General features: G+C 36.0%; 1 protein-coding gene across 3 annotated transcripts in view; it reads right to left on the reverse strand.

Annotated features, from left to right (window-relative positions):
- The window catches only part of PDE4D (phosphodiesterase 4D), a 273,758-nt gene that overhangs the window by 212,869 nt on the left and 37,927 nt on the right, over window positions 1–22,962 (reverse strand). Inside the window, exons 1-2 of one of the 3 annotated variants that reach the window (XM_030466915.1) lie at window positions 2,956–3,273; window positions 2,058–2,226 (exon numbers count right to left, since the gene is read on the reverse strand). The exons of 1 other annotated variant lie outside the window; for it this stretch is intronic. In XM_030466915.1, coding sequence (XP_030322775.1) covers window positions 2,058–2,104 — 47 coding nt within the window. In that variant the 5' untranslated portion in view covers window positions 2,105–2,226; window positions 2,956–3,273. Of the gene's footprint in view, window positions 1–2,057; window positions 2,227–2,955; window positions 3,274–22,962 lie in introns of those variants that run through there. One more of the 3 variants, XM_030466916.1, reaches the window with a different exon arrangement.

Genomic DNA, 22,962 nt, shown 5'->3' on the forward strand with positions numbered 1-22,962 from the left:
TCCTTTTTCTTTTTAGTTCATTATTGTATTGTATTGTATCTGAAGGTCACATACATACAGAAGTCTTTCTTTTGTGCCAATTCTTGTTCATGACGGAAAAGCTTGGCATACCTTATAGGCAATCCAAGGGTTTGTGAAGGTTCAGAATTAAAAGAAAAACTATGACTGGCACACATAAATGCTCCTTCCAGACCTACTGTTGCGTGAATAAGCAAATTTTCCAGTTCTCTGAGAGCTGAGATGAACAACTGCATACTAAGACCATTTCCATCCAAAATTAAGGTCTACAATTCAGTAAGCACAAATGTAGGCATGACATAGTTTGCATTCAGTTATGATGGCACAGAATGTGCCATTGGCTTCATGCATCTTACACTCCTGCCAGTTGCTCCAGACAATGGGATCACATACTGTGGCAGAGAGAAAAGGTCTGGCAAGGAGCAGATAACCCAGATAACCACCGTTCAGAGAACTAAAAAACAGTCCGTTTGTTACAATCCCTTTTCAGCAGATGTCAAGGTTCATAACTGAAAACCACTTATTCAGAATATGGAACTCTGGGGGTTTAAAAATTATTAAAATATTTCATCTAAGTTACTGAAAACAGAAGTAGGCCATACTCTTGGAGGCAAAGGAAACACGTCTTCTGTTAGGTCTGGGCTGCAGTACCCTTTCCAACATACTTCGCTCAACAAACTGCACGAACACAAAAGATTAAATACATTGCAGATCACATAATTCTATTTTTTTGTTTGTTTGTTCTGTGAGGTTGCCTCTGAAAGGATTTTGTTTAGACTAAAACGGTATTGCGGTAGAAGAAAATGTAATTTAGAGAAATAAAAAAAATACACCACAACACTACCACCACAACAGAACACGGGCCGCCTGCCGGCAAGTACCCCCCGGCTCCGAGCCGCTGAGCGACGCCCCAGGTGACCCCGCCCCTCCCCCGCCTAACGCGAGGCTCGCACCTCCTGCCATTGGCTCCGCGCGCAGCCGCCGGCGCCGCCGACAGCTGACCTCCGCGTGACGGCAGAGCCGCGTCCGTCGGAGTCCGGGCCGGGCCGGGGGGGCGGTCCCGCACATGCGGCGGGGAAATGCTACCAGACCGCCACGGCTGGAAGCCCGTTGGTAGGGCATCGCGGAGGCAAAGCCTTTTCTAAGGTTGTCCCGAAAATCAGGCACAGGCAGAGGCCAACACATACAAAGAACAAAGCCTGCCAACCCCTCAACTTGCGTGCAATTAATTTCTTAAATGATCTTCCCTAATACGTGTGGGCTTCTAATACTTGAAAAGATTCAGTAGTTACCCAGAAAGCAACAGTCTCCTGCGTAAGAATTTTTGCCTAAGATAATCATATTCATTAAGCACTAATCGACATTAATTCACATCAGGAGCAAGATATGACACAGCAGCCACTGGAAGAATTTATTAGCAAGTTAGCTGCACCGTACTTCACACAAAGTTACAGAGAAAGATTTTTCAGTAAGGAAAAAAAAAAAGCCTGCCTGCCTGCCGTTCAAAGAGAAAACGTTTTAATGATTTTAATGGTGTATGATTGTCTTCCAAACAGCTGCATTTGAGAAAATACTATACAAATGCATTTACTAAAATTATTGAATTGTCATATGAATGAGCATTTCTTTCCAGTTTTCAGGTCATCTGAATGTGTATAAATAAGTTCCAGCACAAACAATATCATTGGAAGAAATAGGTCTTCATTATTTCTTTCAAGCTAGTCTTAAGAAGAAAGAGGATGAAGTGTTTCTTTGATGCAGGAACAGAATACATTTCCCTGCTCAAAAAGCTTTAATCAGTAAGAAAGTATGACCGTAACAATATAATTTTAATGACTTGTCTCTTCTGTAAAGGCAAATGAGTGCTAAACGCATATTGCTTCATCAACTACCATCTCTCTAAAATTCTCGTTTTTTCTCACAGCCTGTTTAGTCCTCTTTTGACATTAATGTAGGGAAATAGTATATGGTAGTTGCCATCGTATTTTGCAGACAAGCATTCTGCATTTCCCAATCTGTAATGTGTATTGATTACTCACCAAATCCATGAATGCCTCCTAAAGGGGAAATTATTCACGTGCATCATGTTCACAGATCTTCCAGCATTAGTGTTTTTCTTGTCAGACAGATTTATCTCTTATGGTATTCATAGACGCATTCCAGAACAACTGCATGAGCAGTTAACAGCAGGGATTATTGCAAGCACTACTGTAATCCACAAAAATAAAAATTCTCAGGATCCACAGAAAGACTTCTCACAGGGTTTTCTAGGTACATGTCCATCCATTTATGCATCACTTGCTACTTAAGAAACATTAAACTAATCAATATACAGAAACTGTTATGACAATGCCAACAGTTTACTTTGATAAAAATCCAAGTACTTTGTGAATTAAAGCATCTTCATATGCAGCATTTTGGGCAGTTGATAAATCAAAAGATAGTTTCTTGTCATCCATGCCAAATCAGTTGTTAGGGGGAGATATGTAACTTCGGATTGCTTTGCCATGTTCAGAAATAAATATTGCTTTTTCTTCTTTCTTAAAAACATATTCGTCAGTGATTACTTTAATTCAGTTGTCCTGCTTTACAAGCCCAGGGAACAGGATGATGTTTAATAGCCAAACCCCAAACTTCTTCCCAAATTTGACAGTGAGGGTTTATTTTTTCAACTAAAACATAAAGAAGTATGCTTTTTCTGCTTCATTGGACAGGACTTCAGTTAGACACCATCAAGAGAACCTACAGTATCTTGATCAACTGCATTTTTGCTGTCTAACCCCGTAACAAGGCTACCAGCTCCCTTTAAGTAAAATGACTAAGCTATCGACTCTCACTGCAGAACCTAGGTTTGTTTTGATGTTATACTGTACATCAAACCACGTGCATCAGTTTGTAGGTTGAAAAATGAAAGCAAAGCTTTAAGTCCCGCGTTACCTAAGCATTCTTTCTCTGCTGTCCTTTTTTCCCCCAATTCAGATCCCAGACAGTAGTTATCACTCCTGACGCTCTGGCCGACACGTCCTCGGGAAGATTCTTAAACCCAAGCTAAAGAGGCGGCGTGTATTGTCAAGGGACGCAGGCAACAGGCTCTCGCTTCCTTTTCCCTGACAAGAATTTCCAGCCTACCCCCGGGTCTCCCGGTGTCCCGGCCCAACAGCAGCCGCCGCAGCAGCCGCCGCAACAGCAGCAGCTCCGGGGCCGGGCTGGCTGGGCGGCACTAGCGCTGCAACAGCCGCTGCCGACGGAGCTGGGCTGGGCCGGGCTGCGGTGAAGCTCTGCCGGCGCTGGCGTCACGGGGGCCCTCTAGGTGGGTTCTGACACAGCAGCGCCTCCTGCTTGCCCTCCCCCACACACCCAACCGGCCGAGGACACGAAGCAGCGGGGAAAAAGATATCCCGAGAGCCTGCCTTAGAACGACCTATTTGTTTCCTGAAAGCAGGAAAAATTTTGCGTGGAAGTGCGAAAAGTCTGCGGGAAAAGATACACGTAGCCCACTGTCTCGACCTCTGCTGAAATGTAAAGGATTTATAGGCAAGCTTTTATATTTCAGCGTGCCTAGAACATTCACAGTTTGCTTGCCGTTCTTTTTTAATGGCTTACGCCGCGCTAGGACTTAAACTTCAAACGACCCCTTGCCCTTTTGGACAGGAAATCCTGCACTATGGAAGCCAGCTGCAACTTCAATGACATTAAGACGTGATAAGACTGTGTATTTGATTAGGGTGTGGGTGGACTCGGGAGTAACCCGAGATACCGCACTGCACTTTTTTATAGATCCTATTTCCTTGAGCTCAGTTCTGTTCCTGGCAAAGCTCAGTTCTTCGGTACCCCAAATTAGCCCTACTACAGCTGATGCCATTCTGGTGGAAGAGTAAAATATTAAACAACTTGAGTGTCACAATGCGTTGACTGTGAGATAGTATTTATTTCAGTTCAATAATGGAAAGGAAGAAAGGAAGCCTATGCTGCTGCACACATTTGTGTATTACTGTACCGTGAAGACTTGGAACACCAAAATACAAGAGTCCAAAATTTAAAGGGGCTCTAGCATAATTTCTGTCCTACCACTCTACACAGAAGGCTGGGCTTTTGGGTTTTTAAATACAACCAAGACTGAGAGAAGACACTGAGAATTACAAATAATAAGAAAGAAAATTATCCTTTTCTCAGTAAGAAGTTAAAAATGAATTATATTATCATGATCAATAAAGATACTCCGTAGAACTTTGTAAAGGACCAGCTAACTCACTATAACTATTATATGTTCACACTATATGTAAAAAGCACTGCCCTTCCCCCATTCTTTTTCAAATTCATATCAGACACTTGAAAAAGAATACAAACAAAACAGTGAAAACAGAAAGGTTGTGTGATTAATCTGAATATGCAAAAATATTTCATCTTCCTAATGCAGTTGTCTGTTTCTTTATTTAGGCTAGATTCACTTATGAAGTATTAACTGTACCAAATGCTACGCAAATCTTCACTATCATTATTTCATATTGCACTTACCTAACTACATGCTTTCTCTATCATCCATGGGAACTGGTATTTTCAACACCAGCCTTGCTTAATGACTTGTACTGTCTTGAGAAAGAGCTTCTTAACACTGACCCACAACCTGACATTTCTGAAATCTGCAAATGACTCTATTCTAGATCTATATGCAAATTTATCTCTTTTGCTCTAGTGTTAAGTTCAGTACAAAGCATAGCACCCATTGACTCAACTAATTTCATTCACAAGCAGAGCTGCAAAAGGTGAATGGGCGTATATAAAGTCACTACAAAGCATTACAGTCTAGTTGAAGAACTCACCAGCAAGGTGGAATACAAAATATATGGGCTGTCCAGAACAGTGATTAGTTAAAGCCAGAGATTTTAACCAGTAAGTAATTTTTACTACATTTCCAGAATAGACTGACCTATGAAATTCACCCAGTTCATGCCCATAATAGTTTCATTTCACCTTGAAAAAAAATAATGCAACACCTAAAAACATTTAGTGACATTAAATTTAGTTGTTTCTGTTGCTTGGTTCGTTTTTGTTGTGTGTTTTGTTAGGGTTTTTTAGTTGGTTTTGGTTGGGTTTTTTTTTTGCTTGGTTTGGGGTTTTTTTGTTGTGTCTTTTGTGGGGGGCTTGTTTAGTTTTGGGTTGGGTTTTTTTGTTGTTTTTTTTTTGCTATATAAGTTCCAATCCAGGTTCACCAAGTTCTTTGAAAAAAGTACAAGTGCAATTACAGTTTAAGAAAAAAAAAAATGTTCAAAGCAGATTTTGTTTTGATTCCTTGTTTCTGCTGCCAGGACAGTACTCTGACCACTCCAGTTTAGTCTATAGGAATATCTAGTGCATCTTCCTGTTCTGTTCTTGGGAGAAGAAACACTGAAGTGAGGATTTTTTTCATTTCCATTCTTAATTTCCACATAGCCTTCCTCCCACAACCCTCATCCTTTCAATTATGGTTGACACAAAAAAATTCACTTAAGAATTGACTGAGGTCTGTGTTTGTTAAGATGAAGTCCCATAGAGCATGCTCTTGGCTTCTCCCCATAGCTGCAAATGCACTAGCTGATGCAAGCAGAAGAGTTTATCTTCTGACTATCTCTGGCCATGATCAGTATCATAAAATGGTTTGGGTTGGATGACCTTTAAAGGTCATCAAGTCCAATGCCCCTGCAGTGAACAGGGACATTTTCAACCAGATCAGGTTGCTCAGAGCCCTATCCAACTTCACCTGGAAAGTTTCCAGTGGTGGGGCATATGCCACTTCTCTAGGCATCCTGTGCCAGGGTTTCCACACTCTCATCATGAAAATTTTCTTACTAGTATCTAGTCTAATTCTACCCTCTTGAAGTTTAAACCATTACCCCTCATCCTGTTGCTACAGGCCCAGCTAGATGATAATGCTATTTTACCAGTGCCAGATTTTTAACAGGAAATTCAACAAAAGCAATGAAATAATACACAAATAAAGAAAAAGAATAATCATACAGAGCCCTATAGATAATGAGAAACAAAGTGCATCGGGCAAATAGCACTACCATCTGTATGCTGAGTATAACCTTTCAGAAAGGGGTCAGTTACTCAGTCTTCTGATTTTTTTACAAAATGAGCAAGGAAAAGTGGTTGAAGCAAATACTTTGGTAACAATACAGTAACATACAGAGCAAAACATGGATCCAGGGAAGTAAAGCTAATGCTTAAAGAAATGCTGAAAAGCCAGCTCTTAGTACTTCTACTTAGTAGAAGTACAAAAATATGTGTCACAGCTAAATTGTGACAGTGACCAATGGTCATTTCTTGCGAAAGTATGCAAGATGAGCTAGTGACTTCAACGAGTAGATTCTCAGCAATCATAAACAAAAATATCCTATCAAACATGGTAATTGTACAAAACATCTCAAAGTGCCCTACAAGAAATTATTATGGAGCCTGGAATATCATTGACAAGGAGGGTTCATTGTGATTAAGCCTGAGGTATGGGATATACACTAATGCAAGAAACATTGCTAAAATAAATAATGTGCAGGAAGATAATTGCAACTTTCAGGGAGAAAGTTGAAATAGAAATTGTTTTAAAGAAATTAAAAAAAAAAAAAAAAGCAAAACATGGAAACATGGCATTTTGGCATTCATATTTTAAAAGGCTGTAAAGAGATTACCCCAAACAGAAGGAAAGAATTTAATAAAAATTAAGTCACTTAAATTTTAATATTGATTTCTGAAATAATATGAAAATGCTATGTATAGTTTTGACAATTCCCCATACTTGGGATTCATTTCTCTATTTTGAGTAGTAGGATCCCTTGATTATTTATAAGTCCTCCATGAAAACCATATAGATTCCAAAAATCAACTTGATTAATTAAGTGGTAAGAAATGCATCCCACTGCATCCAGTTGAAGAAAATCATCCATTATAGGTCTTTAGTTGTTCAACTTTTTAGGTCCACAGAACTTACCTTAAAAAATAATAGCCTAGGAAGTCAGGCACAAATTAGTCTCATCAGCATCCTCAACGGAGTGAGCAGATAAGCCTGATAAGCTTCTTACCACATTTTAGACTGCTTTACACACAGACAGGTATTATCAGAGTGTATGTCAGGCCAAATAAATTAGCTTTTTATCCCATCTGCTTCCTATACCATTCAACCTACATGGAAATTATCTCACTGCTTCATCTGCTTCTGAAGTAAATTTTTCCTTCAGAGAAAACCCAGTGCAACTTTATAAGCACTTTGTTACCAGCAGTCCAGACAACAATAGGGTTATTTATCTCTGTTCTTCCTGTACAGTCCTGTTGCATCCCTAAAGGCTTTCCACCCTCAGATAATTCATGACAAGTCACAAGACAAGCAACAAGACATTTTGGTGTCATGCTATAGAAACACCATTCCAGTGGACTGTGACAAAGCCTCACATGATTTCAGATACTTGGAACTGAAAAAAAACCTGTCTCCTATATGCATAGAAAGTTTAAGTAAACACGCAATATGGATATAACCCACTCCACTTTACCTCAGTGCTGGAGAGCTTAGAGTTATAATTATTTCATTGAAATTGTAATGATGCTAAAAGCTTGTGGCTACCCCTTAAAAAAAAAGAGCTTAATTGCCAAGTAAATTTTGTTCTTTTTTTTTGCTCTAAAATGAATTTGAACAGAACATGCCCCATCCATGCCCCAGCCCTTTTTTGAAGTTACAAAGAATCTTCAGGTCAAGAACGCTGTAAAATTAGTATTTTCAGTGACTGCTGTTAACTTCTTAACTTATCGGTCTCTTTTTTCCCCTTTAATTAGATCAAGAGATTGTCTCACATAATTTGATTCTAAAATCTAAGATCTGCTCAGTTCTATCAAATAATTATCATCCATCATCTCACTTGGTAAATATTAGTTCCTGTTGTATTTTTGCTGTGCTATTTATTTCTTACAATTGACATGAGGAGATCCTAAAAGATGCATAAATTTAAGTTGCAGTAGACAGACTGCTGTGGGAGGGAATGCAGGTAGATTTCAGGGAGATTAAACTACCTTTTTGTCTCATTTGAAGAGAAATAGTCCTGCTCTACTTGACACTACCGGTAGGTGATGCCTGAAGAAAAACAATTGTACTGCATAGCAACCTATCTCCCAAGATCAGGCAGCACTGGTTATGCTTTCATCTCTTCCCTGTTGCATAAGATAGGGCTCAGATGCCCTAAGGATCATAAACAGAAACTTCACATGTATACAAATGAAGTGTAAATAGGAACCACAGATCATTGTTTTCTTTTTCTCCATTTGACTCCTTTTCCCTGCCCACTTACTGACTCACAATTCTTCTTTTTCTTTAGAAAAGCAGGAAGAAGAAAAGCAACCATCTATTCTTCTGACAGAAGAGAGATTTAATAAATTGATATGGAGATTAGTTCAAGCTCATATTTATTAAGTCATTTTGCCTCCTGTGCTGTAGCTGTCTTATTTACTGTCAAAAGGAGAGCTTGAGCCCTCTGTAAGATGTCATGTCATTCTAGTCATTGCTACAGAATGTGTGACTGGCACAGCATTAGCAGTATGGATGTATACCTGCTGTGAAGCAGGAAATGACTTCTGGTAACTCTTGAAGTTTTTATTTACCTCAGTGAAAATATTCAGCTTCCCAGAAATGGTTTTGAAGAAGTTGTTAAAAAAAACCCAAAACAATTGTCTGTTTTCACAACTTTAAAACTGAAACATTGAGAAAATTATGACAGGTGTTTTTCTCTTTTTTTTTTTTAATTTTATTTATACAGTGATAACAGACTGAAGTGAGATTAAATACACTCCCAGTGAAGAGTCATGACCTATTCTATAATACGGAGATTATTGTGGAGATTATTTTGAGTCGTACTCAATTTCAAACTGTACATGCTTTAAAGTATTTGAATCCTAAATTACAATGTGGAATGAAATTATACTTTTTCATGCTTTAAATAAAAAAACAGAGAAATTCAATTTAATGCTATAAAAATTAGTTACTGTAGTATGATACAATTCCGTTGAAAGAAGTAAAAAGTGAAACAAATCACATGATTTGAAATAATTATAATTTCAGAAATACGTTGTCAGTTTTGTAAGTGATGCTATAATAGGGATGATTTATTTTACTATTTTCAATTTTCTTTCCCCAAATCAGGCTACACAAATAATGTTGTGAAAATAGCATGTGATGGAGTTTAGAAAGCAGTAGCCCATACTTTAGAGAGCTAGTAGCCCATAGTTAGGTTAAGTGAATAAAAGTACAGATAACTTATGCTTAGAGCCTTGCCAAACCTCACCTTGAATATCTCCAGGGATGAGACCTAACCTACAGCCCTGGGCAACCTGTTTCATTTTTCCACCACCCTCATGGTAAAAAACGTTTTCCTTACATCCGGTGTAAAACTGCTCTTCTTTAATTTACAACCATTGCACCTTGTCCTGTCACTAGAGGCCTTTGCAAACAGCCAGTCCCCAGCCTTCCTGTAGGCAACATGATGTTGGCACGAGTATTCAAAAATAGTTAAGAATGTGGCAAAACATAAAGCTTTTCACAAAACTGAAGAGTATCAACATGAAAGAGAATTCACTAGAAGTAACTAAAAAATATATAAATCATAAAGTATGCCTTTACTATGCATATATGAAATTCAGCTATATACCATTTATATCACCTGTACCTTCCCTACAGGCTTGTATAGAAAAAGTAGTTTATAATATGCTAGAGGTGTCGCCTGGGCATAACACTCTCCTGCCCCCATCTGGTAATGTTCACATTTCACTTACTACTAATCTGCATAGTATACAGTTCCTTCTGTAAAAGGAATGATCACTATCTGAACTGAACACTGCAGAAATCATTTACAAAAGGACTCCCCATTGACAATACATACAGAATCCTACTGGGACATAACGTCTTTTTGATGATGTCTCTGGCACCTTTTCCTAGGTAAGGAAGGAGAATGGGACACATGAAAAAACAAGGGATAACGTCATTTCTCCAACATAACTTTTTTCTGTCAAGTAAAATTTTCCCATGTCCTTAAATACACAGTTAAGTAAAGTATATTTCAATTTATGATTTTAAAAATGGCTTAGAAAAAATTAAAAAAATCAAGCTCTTTTTAATCATTTCATAAAACCTTCATAAGGCTTTGAGTTGTTGATTACCCCATTAGAACCATTAATTAGCAGATTTTTGTTTTGTCTGGAGCTGAATATTCATGGTATACTTGTGGAAACTGTGTCTTGTTACTTTGGAGATGGGAATAGATATACTGCAATTCTTCTGCTTCTAGGAAACTGAAATAAGAGGAAATTTAGACTATTTTCTATTCCTGGAACTTCTCAAGACATCTTAATAACTTTTGTGATTCCACATTTTAATACTAAAAACCTAGTTCCTCTAGACTTCTGTAAGATTTGAACCTTTGATATAGCTTTTCTGAAAAAAACCAACAACAACAACAACAAAAAACCCTGAAACACATTGGTATAATTTCTTTCTGAAATCAAAGTATCCAGTAAGATAGTTAAAACAGAAGATATACTAATGAAAAAAGATTATTTGCCCTAATTTGCCTTGGTTTTGTTGACTTTAATTCTATTTATAATTTTAAAAATTCTGTCTCTTTGTAACCTAATTAAAATGTATAATACCCAAGACTTCAGGGTCTGCAAAATCAAATCCTGTCAATATTGAGATTAAGTTAGAAATTAGAAAAGTAATATAAGACAAGACACTGGACTTTGACCTGTGGTCAGCCTGTCCTCCCTGGCATCAACAGACTTTCTGTTTTCTTTGAAAGTTTTCGAAAGTTCAAGGACATAGAGCTTCTAAAGTTAACTCTCCCTCCTACTGAACTATACTCCAAGATGCTGTTATGTGATTGTTATCCCTGGTTATAATTTCCTAACATGAAGTCATGTGGCAGTGTCACTGGTGCACTCTTACAGCCTTCTGTTTTTAAGAACACTATGAATAAAAATATTGAGTGAAATCCTAGGATTCTAGCAGCATTTTACATGAGGAAATAATTTTTGCGTTCTGATAGTACTTTGTTCTCTTCTCTTACTAGCTTCTCATCTGTCTTAAATTTCTTTTACTGATGACCATGTTTTCTATGTTAGATAGTAATTTTCCAAGTGACATCATAACAAAGGCCATCTACACCAGGCCACCTGATATTTTGTCTGAAAATTAATATTAAGATTGCTGAGACCAACTTAATTTAGTAAGCACATACAGTTTTATTTCATTTCTTATCTGTCTTAATGTCTAGCAATTCTAGTCTTCCAAACTTCTTTCTTACTATTGTTAAAGAAACATGCAGTGGTATCTGTCTAGATCACTTCCAGTCTCTGTAAGCAAAAGTAACGCATTTATTATTATCCTATTGCTGATTTTATAAGCTTTTTAACAATCTCTGCAAGACTGAGATTTTCAGTACAAGTTCTTTTAAAGTTCTTAAACAAAGATCATCCAGTCTCCATACCTTAAGAACATTAATGCCTTAGAGGTTTGCTTTGTATCAATTGTAGAAATTTTGACTTATATACCTGTGTGCCTATCATGTTTACAGGAATTTTCTTAATTAAGACAAAGGAAGATATTACTCCAATTATTGTAATTTCACACCCAACCCTACAGCACAAGTATATGCTGCTGCTTCTCTTTATTTTCATCTTTATTTTAATTGTTTTTATAGTTTATTCCCTTTTTGTGTTGGTTTGTTGATTATTTGCTAAAGAAATCAATCAGATTTATCTTGTGACTAGCTAATCCTTAGCATTCTACATTTTTTTTTTGCAATTCAAAAGGGGAAGTTTAAGTTTCTTGGGATATTGTAATTCCTAGTACTACTTTTTTTTTTTTTTTTTTTTTTTTTTTTAATAAAGTTGCTATGTTTCTGTCCACATTAAAGCCTTCTTGCAGAAAAGCCCCTTCTACCAGGTAACATTCACCCAAAGCTATTATTTTGCATAATAGCTTTGTTTATTATGCAAATAATAACATATTTTTACAATTATAACATAAAAAATAGATTTTTTTAATTCATAGAACCATACCTCCCCTCCCCTTACCAGTAGACATGCAGATTCCATAGAGCCAGCTTCTGCAAACTGACATTAAAGTTATTTTCTACTTGTCTTTCACAATGTTCTAGTTGTCTTTTCAGGGGCCTGTAAAACTATTCCACCAGCATCCAGGAATTTAGAGTACCTGCATGATGCATGTGCACAAACTGCACAATGATGTTCTCCTACATATACCACACATGTTCCTACTAAAATATTATAATATAAAATAAATAAATAAATATTATAAATATGAACGTGTAATTGTATATTTCTGTGTGGCAATTTCTAGCTTTACATAAGTGACAACCTGTCCTAAAAGTAATAGACTGATCATTAAAAAGACACTATAGCCGGTGTCTGCTTCTTAAGTAAGAAGTGGTTAACAGTCAACTCCTAAACTTCATTGCTTTTTCAGAATGCAAAGAAGTCACATAATTTAAGTTTCAGAGTGACCATATGAAAATAATCCAGATAACAGTTCTGTATTCTGAATGCCGACAGCAGGAAAAAACCTAGATCTTTTTAAAATATGAAGAGATTTCTACTGTCCCAGGAATAGTACAGAGATACTGCTCTAGAATATACTTCTAGCTTAGAATTTTGTTGTCTGTACATATATAGCTGGAATGCGTATTGACAAGTACTCAGCAATAAGTACATAATATTTTACAGCAACATAGAACCAGAGACACTTAGGGTAACAGGCATAAATGACACAAGATGTTTACACCAACTGGTTTACAGTTGTATGTTAAGTAGAGAAAAGTGGGAAGTTATTATTGGTTGCATAGAGAAGTGGACTAAAATGTTCATAACAGAAGCAGAATAATAAGCTGATTATAAAGTACTTAATGAGATTTATTAAATGAATATGGGCCAGTAGTCCCCAAATACAAAGCAATTCTTGGTCTCAATTTAATATTTAGACAAGTAAAATAAAGAGCAAACATGTGACCACCTAAGTAGCAAAGCTCTCTGATTGGCTGGCTGAAGTACAAATTTGCATGAATTTGTAGCAGCTTTGTCTAAAGACTGAAGTTCAAATCCTACTGCATTTACATTACTGAAAATGCTGAGTAACCCAATGCTATCCACAGTGTTGACCATTATCAGTATGATTGTAATTAAACAGTGAAGTCCTGAGGAGCCTTACTGGTAATTTCCTCAAATACACATAATGGAAGAAATTCAAATCTTCCTTCACAACACATCCCTGACTGTGAAAAGTGTTGTGCTTATGAGCTGCAGAATCAGCTTTTATGAAACACACAGAACTTAAACCCATGCCTTTTTTTCTATACACTTCCAATGTTTTTGAAGACTCCTAAACAGGGTATCTCTGAGATGGGCAACAACATTAGCTTCTTTAGGCAGATCCATTACAGACTGGCCTCCTGTCAGGCTGTTGAAATACTCTTCAAAGAGTTCCTTTCATGTAGCAAATTATTTAATCAAGATGAGATGGTCAGATATAATGTGACTCAAACTTGAAGTTCCTCATTATCCCTGGAGACCAATAACAAGCTGTTATACTACGTAGTATACTTACATGTCATACTCCTGCAAACATGAATCACTTCTGAGACATTAAAATAGTAAAAAAAAATTATTGTTTTATGGTACTTGTTTATTGAAAATGGGATCTGGTGGGAACTGATACAAGCTTGCTCAAAGGCAGGCATCACAGGTACAGTTAGAAAGTAAGGTTTCTTAAGTCAAACCCTCTAATTACTAGCAGCTATCATCTGGGGAATTTGGGAAGTTGGGTCTTACTTTGTTTTGCCAATATAAGCCATGAAAAATATGGAACCTTTTTAGTACAATGGAGATCCAAGGCAGCACCGTTTGAAGCAGAAAACACACTTAATATGCTATATCTGGGCCATAGTGGCTGTGCTGCTTTTGCTATTTAACCCAAACTACATCTGTTGAAACAGATCTTTTGCAGTGCCTCAGTTATAAATATCAATTTGCAATGTGGACAAAATATAAGAGAGCTTGTTATAAAGGTTAAGAAAATTGATAGAACTGAAAGCTATTTTCCCCTAAATGTTTATTTTCCAGTTTTCTGCTTTTAACTGAAGTTACTAGAATACTATCAATGTTTCTTTAGAAAATTATCTCTGTAACATCTATTTTCTGGAGTTTTCTGAGAAGATACTGATTTTCTTACTCTGTAACTTGAAAGCTTGTTTGTGTGTGAAGAAGCAAAACAGTTGTTTATTATTAGTAGTATTACAAACTGAGTTTTTTTAATAAATTACACAGCCCTTAAAAAAGGGTAGAAGCTTTGCTATGCTATTGCATTCTCAAATATTCTCCCCTTACTTATGTAGATAGCTGGGGGCAGAACCATCTTGCTGTTCTCTTTGAAATGTTCGTAAGTGTATACATGCAATTTCTTACTGCCCTCATGATTTACATTTTAAAATAATGAAATACTGCTCTGTGTCCAAGGTATTTCTTGTGTTGATTAGGTAGACATCTCATTGTGGAAATTATCTTCAGCACCTTAAATACAAGACAGAAGTATAGTGTAGCATAGCTTCCTATTAAAACATTAAGCTAAAATTGAAAAGCTACTGAATGACTTCATCACAAATAGTGTTTTAGTTTACCAGCTAAATAAATCCATTATCAAAATGCAATATATCATTACAGGTAAAGCCTAATTGCCTGATTTCAGTGGGACAGACCCACAGTCCCTGTGTCAGCCAGCAGCTCCAGCCAGGGCAGCTGTTCCCTGCTGACCCCATCACAGGGTGTCCCACACCAGTCGTGCTTGGTTTAAAGGGCAAGATGGACTGAAGGGGCAGCTCTGTTTCCAGGGGTCTCTTGGTCTGCTGCTCTTTCTGCCACTCCTGAGGACCAGGCTGAGTAAAAGTTTACATACTTTATGTTGGTGTTTATGTTAGTTTTGTTATTCATTAAATCTGTTTGCATTTCACCCCACAGAGCTTCTCTCTGTTCTGATTCTCCTTTTGACTGAGCAGGGTGACTGTGAGAGCAAACAGCTTTATGTGGGCTAAATGAAGACACTGATGACATCTGACTACTTACAACGATTCATATGAAGGTATTTTTCTAGATATTGGCTTTAAACTTGTTCCAATACTGGAATAAATAAAATATTTGTTGGGCCATTTTATACTGTTTATTGTTACAGTTTGCTGCCATTTCATCCTGAGCACTCTTTAGCTCTAGAAGATATTCTTTTGAGGAAAGAATGCATCAATTTCTTGGTAATGAAACACTTACTCTCGCATTTGACACATATCAACAAAAAACCCTTTTATATGATTTCATGCATCTTTCTTACGAGGAACACAAGTTCATTACTTACAGAAAGGCTCAAAAAATTTCCTCAGATTTCCCAGATGATGTTTCATTTGAAAAAAATCGGTAAAAATGTTCTAAACACTTATTTAGGTACATTTTAAAACTCTAAAATTAAAATCTTAATTAACACACAGCTTTACGTTCTTTTTTCATTGCTGTTCGATCACTTGAAAGGGTAAAGTGCATTATGCTCTGTTTAAAAACTACTGTAAGTTATTTTCCAAGGGAAGAATTCAAGAGCAAGCCAGTATTTTTAAGGTAAGATCATTTCCTAAATTAAGATCTTATCATCTGAATTTGTCCTCTAGAGGGCTGGACGTAGTGCAGCTCCACTGAATTTGGAAAGCTCAGCACCTGAAAAAAAATTCAGTTTTTGGCATTTTCCTTGCTATCACAAAGAGTTTCTTTCTGTACTTTGCTTTCTCCATTCTCAACATTGCAATTCCTTTTGTTCATGAGTGATCATTAATGAATTAAAGAAGAAAAACAAAACCATGGCACTAACAAAACCAACACTGCTGTTTTCCATATTTTGTATACCTACTCACAGTTTTGACTAATACAAACTATGCTTGTACCACCGAAACATAGGTAGGTTGTTTTGTTTTTTTTAACTGGGACAATGCCATGTTAAATTTATGCAGAAATAATAATGAGCATAAAATTGCAAGTAACCACGTAAGAAAGGAAGTGGCTGTAGCAAATTACAAGTATGTTTAATGGCCTGCTTGGGCCATGACATCTATATGAAAGGGAATGTTGTTTAAATCCAAGATCACCTGCTCCTCGTCTTGGTCTAGTGCTCAGAAATAATATTCAGAAATTGATATAAATCAGTGCTATTATTTGAGCAGCAAGTACCTCTTTTTGATGATCTATTAGAAAGCTGAATTGAGAAAGAAACCCTAAAAACAACCATAGAGATACAGGCAGTAGAGTTCACAGGATATTTTCTAACATATTTCCCAATAGCTATTGTAGTAATAATTATTTACAATAATCATTAATGCCTTTATAACAAAAAACATATTGCATAAAATTCACATTTTTCATAATTGGCTGGAAGTAAAGTAACATTCAATAGTTGAGGAAGAAAAGTTCTAAACTGAAAGGAGATGCACTGCAATAGGCATACATAAAGTTATTACATGCAAAAGTATTCTTCCTTCAATATTTTTCCTTCAGCAGACCCAAGTGGAATTTTTGATGTTCAATCAAGTAATATGAAATTATGCATGTAGTTTTCCTATAGTTAATAATTCAAGATGTTTAAAATTTTTACTTGTAGCCACTAATGCAGCTCATTTTGACACAATCAAAGCATGCTCAAATCATTTTACATAAGTTTATTAAAAATTAACAGGTAGAAATTGAAGTGCATTGAAGAATTGTGTCACAACCTTTCATTGGTTGAACCACTCTTCCACATTTTATTTTGGGATATTCCTAGGCTTCTGAATCTATTAGCTACCATGTTTTAAATTCAGTCTTTATATCACCATGTTTCAACAGTGCAGTTATCCTCTACATATAAAGATATATTCTATTCTATAATGAACCATTAATAAAGGCTTTAACAAAAGCCTAAACATAACAAAAGCCTAAAAGCATAAACTTTGTCAAAGAGGATGACCAGAAGCTTTCCCTATCATGTTTTTTTACTTTTATATTGTACAATACCTGCTCTGTGCCACACAAAGAAATCACCCCAAAAGAAACCATTTTCAATCTTGGTTAGATGTACCTAACATGATTTTGCAAATATTAAGTAGTCTTTACAAAGTGTTCTGAATAAGTAGAACTAAATATGAATGTCAAATGTAATGAATATAATTTAAGCAACTGTTCAATAAGAATCACCTTGTCATAGATCTAAGTCTGAGGGCCAGTTGCAATTAACCACTATAGTGTACCATTTTTAAGGTACCATTTCCATGTCTCCTGGAAGACAATTTCATGACCCTTCATGAATTTTCTAATAAAGATATAGGTGGAATGAGAAACTGAACAAATATCTCTTCATATGAGGGACAGTAATGCTTAAGGAGTTTCACTAGGGCCTTGGTATGCAATCATCAAGACTATCCCATGAAAAACACATGGAAATATTACCAGAAAGTTTTAAAAATTATCTATGTATTTCTTAAAAGAGATGAAAACTGAACACAATCACAATTCTTTATTTCCAAAAAACTGGGATCTCACATTGATATACTACAGAATTCCCGTGATAGCTGGTGTTTAATATTATTCATGCATTTAATACCACACACCTCAAATGAATTTCAGGTTAAAGATTCATTTGATAAAATTTATTTGGGCAATTTTGGGCAGGGAAGTTTTATGGCAGCAGTCTTCTTCATCTCCTCTGAATTGACTGGGTTTTTAAATGTTATTTATGGAATACTATTACACTGACCCAGATGAAGTACGTAATGCTTTTTTTCTGATAACAACAAAAAGACAGTAGTCTTTCCTGGAAAAGACAGTGATGTTTGCAATGCAAACCCATACATTTCAAAACATTTTCTGCAGCTGTATTCAAGAACTGTTTTTTAAGCACAAACAAACACACATTTCTTAAATGATGCATTTCTAGGTACCTTATTTTCTGTATCGATTGCATTGTTAAGATTTCAAATTTTACAGATTGCCATGGTTAGAACTGAGGAGCAGTTAAAATTTTGAAAGCTTTGACAAATGATAAGGAACAATGCACCTTAATCTCTGACTGTGGACAATCATCACAGAGTCTCACAACTAGTGGAATTAATCATAATTCCCATTTTTTTATAGTCTCATTAAAAGTGCAGCCATAGTATGACAAGGGTTTGGTGCCTCCAGCTCAGAACATGAGGCCTGAGATTCATTTTAACACTGACATTTTATGCATCCCAAAGGCAAAGAAAATTACTGCTATCACAGACAGAGCTACGTCAAACACTTTGAGAGTAGCACCCTAACATTTTCAAACTGCTATAAGATCCAGCATGCGTTCAACACTGATATAACTATGAAGATAGTGGCATTCTTGAAAACCAGATTAACCACATAAAAGAGCCAGCTCAGTCAGGTGAGGAAGACTCTAGATTTACATCCATTTTACTAGGAAAGATACTTTTTCCATAGGATATTCTATTTTTTTCATTGTTCATAAAAATATTTTTTAATACAAATACATTTAATTTTATTATGAGTGTAAAAAATATAATCACAGATTCTGGGCACAAAATTTTTATTCTCATGTAAGAACATACCCTCCCCCAGAACTAAATCTTTGTATTTTTTCTGACAGACTCTTAAAAGGTGCCATTTCAGAAAACAGTCTCTTTCTTTTTGAGTTCTAGGTGTTTTCATATGGTAACTGTTTTGCAAATGTGTAACAATCCTATAGAAATCTCATGGCAACCTTGGAGAACACAGATTAAACATTTTCTACTTGTTTCAAAACATATAGCCAAACCGCACACATTCATTAAAAGCTGTGTATCTTTTCAGGTGTCTAGTCATATTATAAGCACACACATATGCAGAAATAGCTGAAGATACTACAGGACAATCATATTCAATACGATATCTTGCGTGTCTGATAATCAGCTCACAAGCACTGAAAAGCAAACTGTTAAATAAGGACAGTGCTGTTCCAGAAAAGTGATGATCTTAAATAGCCAATATTTGTAAGAAATTATAAACATATATAAAATCTATAACCTGGCTACCTAAAGTAGAATCCCTTATCCATGGTAGGGAAAATGCTTCATGACAATTGAATAATGCAAGAATGTGCTTTAGGAATATGCAGCAGCCTGTAGCATATCTGGCAATTTCTTCTACAAGAAAAATAAATACATTATTGAGAAGATCAGCCAGTTCTAGTATACTGGGATTTGTCATCTGCAAGTTGGGTAGGTGTTTTTTTAATGTATGTGCGCTTTCTTTCTTTCTTTTTATTTTAGAAAGACAAGCAATGCTTCGCTGATCAGCATTTGTACAAAGCTGAAGGTCAGACTGCCAGTATTTCTGCAAGCCCATACTTCTGAATTATTAATTGTCTTACAGGGTCTTATGAACAAAAAAATCATTGCAATGCCTTTTAGAGAATAGTCCAGGCTGTTGTAAGATAAGCTGGCCCAGTTTTTCATGTGAAAGTGAGACTAAGTTTGGTAAAAAAAAGTAATAAAATTGAATTGTTATAAAATTGAGAGGTTGGAAACACAAAGCAATTTTTATTTTTGTTTTTATTTATTTAAGTTTTCCCCAGATATTTCCCTAGAATTCTTTGTAGGAGATATAAAATAGCATGGTTCATCAATTTTAAAACTGGGAGAGATAACTTTAGGCATCAATTCTTTTAAAAAAAAAAATGTCAACAATGTAGCTGAAGTATACCTTCATCTAACACAATAAATGCGGTTTAAATATTTGGGTTGTGTGTTTTGCTTTGGTCATTGAGCACCTCAGCCTTCACATATCCCATGTGACCAGGTTTCCCATTTCCTTCTGCAGAGGGCCCACATATTCCCTGTTTTGTTTTTTTTTTTCACTGATGTACCTGTATAAGCTTCTCTTGTCACTCTATATGTCCCTAGCCAGATTTAATTCTATCTGGGTTTTAGCTTTCCAAACCTGACTAAATTAACCAATTTCTTTGTACTCCTCCCAGGCTACATGTCCTTGCTTCACCCTTTGTAGAATTTCTTCTTGCATCGAAGTGTGTCCAGGACCTCCTTGTTCATCTGCACAGGCTTCCTGGCATTCTTGCCTGCCTTCCTCTTAGTTGTGACTCAGACTGAAACACTTGAGAAATATTAATTAATTAATATAAATTAAATAAAAATCTGTATTCACATTCTATTTTTTTAAATGGGATTACCAAAATATACATTTAAGTCTTTTTAACATTGAATGTTTAACTGATATAGAGGGAAGAGGCTGAATGGTTTTGAATTGTCCTTGTAAAGAATACTGTTCCTGTTCAGCAACTGTAATCAGTAACTTAATCAGTTTTTTAAATGCCTCTAAATTCTAAAGAGGAGCTAAATAACTTCTGATTAAAAAATTCAAATCCTGAGGCTGTTTGGCTCCACAGACTATGCAGCCCCCCCCCTCACACTTTGGATCAAAATACATAAGAGAGGAAACCTGAACTTCCTTAGCTACCAACAGCATTACCATCTGAGACACTGCCAGCCCCACCAAGGGCTGCATTCACACTGAGAAAAAAAAAGGTGGCCCAGGAACTACCAGGCATTGGAGCCATGGTGTCTCCCTAGCTCTTCTTCAAACCATTCCAACTAGCTCTCTCCACAGTAAAATCAGAATACGATCCTGAAGCAGTCCACCATAAAGATGAGTTCCAGCAGGTGATGTGGACCAGACTAGATCAAGTTTGGTTTCTTTTGACCTAGACAATCCACCAGCACTACGACAGAGTTTTTGATCCCCAGACATCACTAAATGCCCATATAAAACACCTCAGCATATGCAGTGTAAAATCAATAGTGCCATGGACTACATTATGGCTCATCTTATTATTTATTATTTCAACCATTTCCAAATAATTGAAAAAAACCACGTAGAAATCAGTAATTATTTTTCTTTCACAGTGTTATCATGTAGGGCCCAGAGGGAATTCAGAACCATGTGCTCTGTAAAGGGAACACATGCCATCTGGCCTGGAATCATGAGCATCTTCTGGCACTCTGTATCATTGCATTTATGGGTTAAGCATCACACCCAGGAACTGATACATTTTGCAGGACAGATGAATGGCTTCCTCAGATTTCACAAACTTCATGCTGTGAGGACCGTCTGAGCTGGAAGCTCTGAAATGGACCAAGGTATGGATCCAAAACACTCAGGAAAACAGGCAGAAGGTCTTGATAACTTAGGATAAAGTTTCTTCAAACACAGACTCAGAAAATTAGATCCTCTAATTCTGTTGGACAGATTTAAATTTTTTTTTCAATACCAAAAAATTATTGCTTAAATTAGCAAGTGGAAAGAATGATTTAAATATCTGATTTAAATCTTGGATTGCTTTTGCATTTTTCAGTTTATTACCTAAAGAAATGTTCACCTCCAAAAAAGTTCAGACTTAGTTTTAGTAATTGAGATACACTATACCTACATATATTTTAAATAATTACATAGTTCAATAAATATGTAATAAGTCTTTCATCTCTTTTTACTATTCGATTATATGAAAATATTAAATGGCACCTTTTAAAATTTGGTAATGGCGTATTTTATTCAAGTTTTCTGTAAAGATGCATTTACCTGGAATAAAAATTCAATTTCCATACCAAAATCAGCACTTTAAAGTGCTTGTTGCATTTAAGACTTGTTATGTATATATAAAAAAAATTACTATGCTATAGATATTTAAAGGAAAACAGTAATGGCATGTATTTCAACTAGTGTACAAATAATGGAATTTACAGCAAAAGACTTCTTTTTATCCTTCCAGACTTCAGAACTGAGGTTCAGCCTGAGGAGCTTTTGGGGTTTTGTTTTTCCTTTTCTTAAATGATTAGGAGAAGGACAGTAGAAGCAGTCAAAACAGGAAAATAATCAGCTTTTCTATTTCATTATTGATAAAAGCAATCTGAATAAAGCAACATTTTGAAATTTTTTTTTCCTTGGGCTGTGAAGAATGCGGTACGGTTTCTAGCAGCTAGTTCAATTTTTCAGCATACTGGTTTTAAGTGCTTGGTGAGAAATTGGAATAACAGTGAAAATGACTTAAGAGAAATCATACTGGAAAAATGTAATGCTCATCATGAGACTCAGTAACTCACTTTAAAAAATCGTATTATCTGGGTAAACATTTTCCCCTGTCCTTGTTCCAGGAAGACTGAAGACTGCATCATAGTCATAATACAGTTTTTTAATAATAATTGACAGCTTTGTTATTAGTTTCATACCATTTAATATTCAGGCAATATCAATGTGACCAGTTCCCACTGAACTGAAAGTTACCACTCAGTCATTAGTTATAACCCACAGCAGCATTGTCTGAAACTTTTAAGGTAGTGATATATAAGACCCTTATCATTAAAAATCAGTCAAGCAATCCTGCTTATCTAAGACTTTAAAAAGCATTTTACAGGAAAACCTTAAAAACATTTTTACATTGACAATAATAAAATATACAATACTAAAATATACAATGCTAAATTGATCCTAAGACTTCTCCTGAGAACTAGCATACTTATGTGTATTTAGCTATCCATTCTGTAAATGAAAAAAAAAAAAAAAAAAAAATTAGCCAGTAAAGATCATTAAACAGAGCATCCTGGAAGCTCTGATAAGGAGGACATGGAGGACAGAAATGTGATTTGAGATAGTAAGCATGGCTTTACTAAGGGCAAGTCCTGCCTGACCAGCCTAGTGACTTTCTACAGTGGGGTGACATCAGTGAACAAGGGAAAAACAATGGATGTCATCTATCTGGATTTCTGCAAGGCTCTTGACATGATCCCCCACAACATCCTTCTGTCTAAGTTAGATAGGTATGGACTT

The sequence above is a fragment of the Calypte anna genome, chromosome Z (assembly GCF_003957555.1).
Source record: "Calypte anna isolate BGI_N300 chromosome Z, bCalAnn1_v1.p, whole genome shotgun sequence".
Lineage (NCBI taxonomy): Eukaryota > Metazoa > Chordata > Aves > Apodiformes > Trochilidae > Calypte > Calypte anna.